The sequence below is a fragment of the Geospiza fortis genome, unplaced genomic scaffold (assembly GCF_000277835.1).
Source record: "Geospiza fortis unplaced genomic scaffold, GeoFor_1.0 scaffold213, whole genome shotgun sequence".
In the NCBI taxonomy this organism is placed as follows: Eukaryota; Metazoa; Chordata; class Aves; order Passeriformes; family Thraupidae; genus Geospiza; species Geospiza fortis.
In genome coordinates, this window is record NW_005054399.1 from 979,393 (window position 1) to 982,471 (window position 3,079).

Sequence of the window (3,079 nt, forward strand, 5' to 3'; positions counted from 1 at the left end):
TGGATAACCACTCTGGTCCTCAAGGATAATTATTTTATCGTAGTTATATCCTAATTATTATAATTCCTTATCTAAAGCGCAGCAAAGGAGGGGAATTCTGCTGCCAACTTTGGCAAAATGTTGGGGATGTTCCTGAGGGGCTACACAGGGAATTTTTGTGCAGGTGGAGCAGTTCTCTCCATCCACAAAGGGATTGAAAGCCACCCTTCAAATATTCCAAATGGGACAGGAGATGCAGAGCAAGGTGGAATCTTTGCTGTCCACTTGGCAAACTCTTCAGGGATGTTCCCGAGGGCCTTCACAGGGAGCAGGGAACCTTCTGGAGTTTTTGTGCAGGTGGAGCAGCCACCTTCGTCCACACAGGGGTGGAAACCCACCCTTCCAAGGGTTGCAAATGTTCCAAATGGAATGGGAGATGCAGGGAAAGAAGGGAAATTTTTGCTGCCAACTTTGCAGCTCTTCAGGGATGTTCCTGAGGGGCTACACAGAGAGTTGGAAAACTTCTGGAATTCTTGTGCAGTTGGAACAGTTCCCTCCATCCATAAGTGAGTGGAAAAACCACCTTTCCAAGGGCTGCAAATATTCCAAATGGAATGGGAGATCTTGGAGATTTGGCATTGATTTAGAGGAAAAGGAGTTGGCGACAACTTCCTTTTGGGAATTCTTTGGGTTAAAGGAGCTAAAATTGCCCCCTGAGAAAGAAGGGAAATTTTTGCTGTCCATTGGACAAACTCCAGGGATGCTCCTGAGGGGCCACAAAGGGAGCTGGGAACCTTCTGGAATTCTTGCGCGGCTTGGAGCCACACAGATGTGGAAAAACAACTCTTCCAGGGCTACAACCATTCCAGATGGAATCCGAGATGCACTTCTGGATGTGAGAAGACACTGCTGGATGGCCCAAAGCTTTTCCCTGGAGCCGAGGAGCTCCTACTCCAGGGCGGGTTTGATCAGGTGCCCGTTGAAGATGATGTAAAGATCCGACTCCTCGCTGTAAATGGCGTTTTCCCTCTCCCTCTTGAACATCCTGACCCAAACCTCCTCCCCTTCCTGCAGATCCAGCATCAGGCTCTGGCTCTGCATGATGCTCCTGTCGCTGGGCTGGGCGTACAGGATGGCCACGGCCTGCTCGTTCCTCATCAGGTGCACGTAGGTCTCCTTGAAATTCCAGGTGTGCACGTTGAGGCTGAAGTAGTAAACGCCGGGCACGTAGCAGAAGAACTTCCCGGAGAACATGTTGAAGTGCTGGTAGAGGTTGACGAGCTCCGTGTCGAAGGTGACGTGCTGGAAGTAGTCGGAGCTGTGCAGGGGCTTGCGGCGGCCCACGGAGAAGGCGGCGAAGAGCTGCTTGCAGGGGTGGCCCTGGGGGCCCGGCTGCCCCTTCTGGCCCTTGCGGCCGCTCAGCCCGCGGGATCCGCGCTCTCCCGCCTTCCCCGCGGCTCCCGGGAATCCCCGCTCGCCCATCTCGCCCTTCTCGCCTGTCAGAGGGAGGGCAAAGAGGGAAAACACAAGGATGGGGAGGTCAGGTTGTGGGAATGGCCCGGAGACAGGCAGCAGGGGAGCTGCTGGGGCATTTGCTCAGCCTGGGAATATCGGTCAGATAGCAGCACCCTCCCAATTCCCAGAGGGATTAATCTGAGAATATCAATCAGGTATCAGCAGCTTCCCAATTCCCAGAGGGATTAATCCATGGTCAGATATCAGGAGCTTCCCATTCCTCTGAAGGACTAACCCAGGAATATCAGTCAGATAACAGCACCTTCCCAATTCCCAGAAGGATTAACCCATGGTCAGATATCAGCAACTTCCCAATTCCCAGAGGGATTAATGCATGGTCAGATATCAGGAGCTTCCCATTCCTCTGAAGGACTAACCCAGGAATATCAGTCAGATAACAGCACCTTCCCAATTCCCAGAAGGATTAATCCATGGTCAGATATCAGCAATTTCCCAATTCCCAGAAGGATTAATCTGGGAATATCAATCAGATATCAGCACCTTCCCAGTTCCCAGAAGCATTACCTTTGGGCCATGTTTGGGCACCACCATATGTTGGGGACCCCTTGACCTTGTTTTGGACACATTTTGGGCATGACAACCTTTTGGACACACTTTGACCTTTGGGCACAATTTGGGCACATCTTGACCTTGTTTTGGGCATCCCTTGACCCTGTTTTGAGCACATTTAGGCCCAACCACATTTTGGGCACCCCTTGCCTTTTGTTTGGGCACATTTGGGTACAACCACATTTTGTGGACCCCTTGATTTTATTTTGGGCACAACCACATTTTGGGCACCCCTTGACTGTTGCTTGGGCACATTTTTGGACACCGTTGACCTTAATTTGGCACTTTGGGGCACATTTGGGCACCCCTTGACCTTATTTTGCACACCTTTGGGCACAACCATGTTTTGGGCACCCCTTAACCTCGTTTTGGGCACAACGACATTTTGGGCACAACGACATTTTGGGCACCCCTTAACCTTATTTTGCACACTTTTGGGCACAACCACATTTTGGGCACCCCTTGACCTTGTTTTGGGCACTTTTGGCCACCCCTTGCCCTCGTTCTTGAATTTTGAGCTGAATTTTTCCATCGGGAAGCACCAAGGAAGAGCAGCAAGGAGAAGGCCGGGGAGCGATCTTCACCCACCTTTGAGGATGGTGATGTCGATGGTGGGCTGGATTTTGGGCAGGGAATATTGGGGATGGCCGCTCATCCTGGCAGACCTTTGGGAGAAGATGGACACGGGCTGCTCCGAGGGCCCGCAGCACCTCACGCACGCCAGGCGCCGCCTGGGCAGCGGCTGCTCCGGCTGGAGCAGCAGCAGCAGCAGGATCACGGAGCTCATCCTCGCTGGGGAGCAGCTGGGGAGGAGAGGGAACACAAACCATTAACGGGGCGATCCCAATCAGGGCCAGCTGGCGAGTGCTTTCCTTGGGGTTAATGATTAACGGATCCTGGAGTGGCGCCGGGAGACTCCAGGTGGGAATGGTGACCCTCAGAGCGCTGGAAAAGGCGATTCCTGGCTGGCATTACCTGTGACAGCTGCTGAGAGACACCAGGTCAACAAAAGGAC

General features: G+C 52.6%; 1 protein-coding gene across 1 annotated transcript; it reads right to left on the reverse strand.

Moving 5' to 3' along the window:
• Window positions 1-611: 611 nt before the first annotated feature.
• Window positions 612-2,894, reverse strand: C1QTNF8 (C1q and TNF related 8). The gene is given in 3 exon segments (XM_005425996.2): window positions 612-1,475; window positions 2,653-2,854; window positions 2,856-2,894. Coding segments are annotated over 3 exon segments (789 nt in total). The 3' UTR covers window positions 612-927.
• Between the last annotated feature and the right edge of the window lie 185 nt (window positions 2,895-3,079).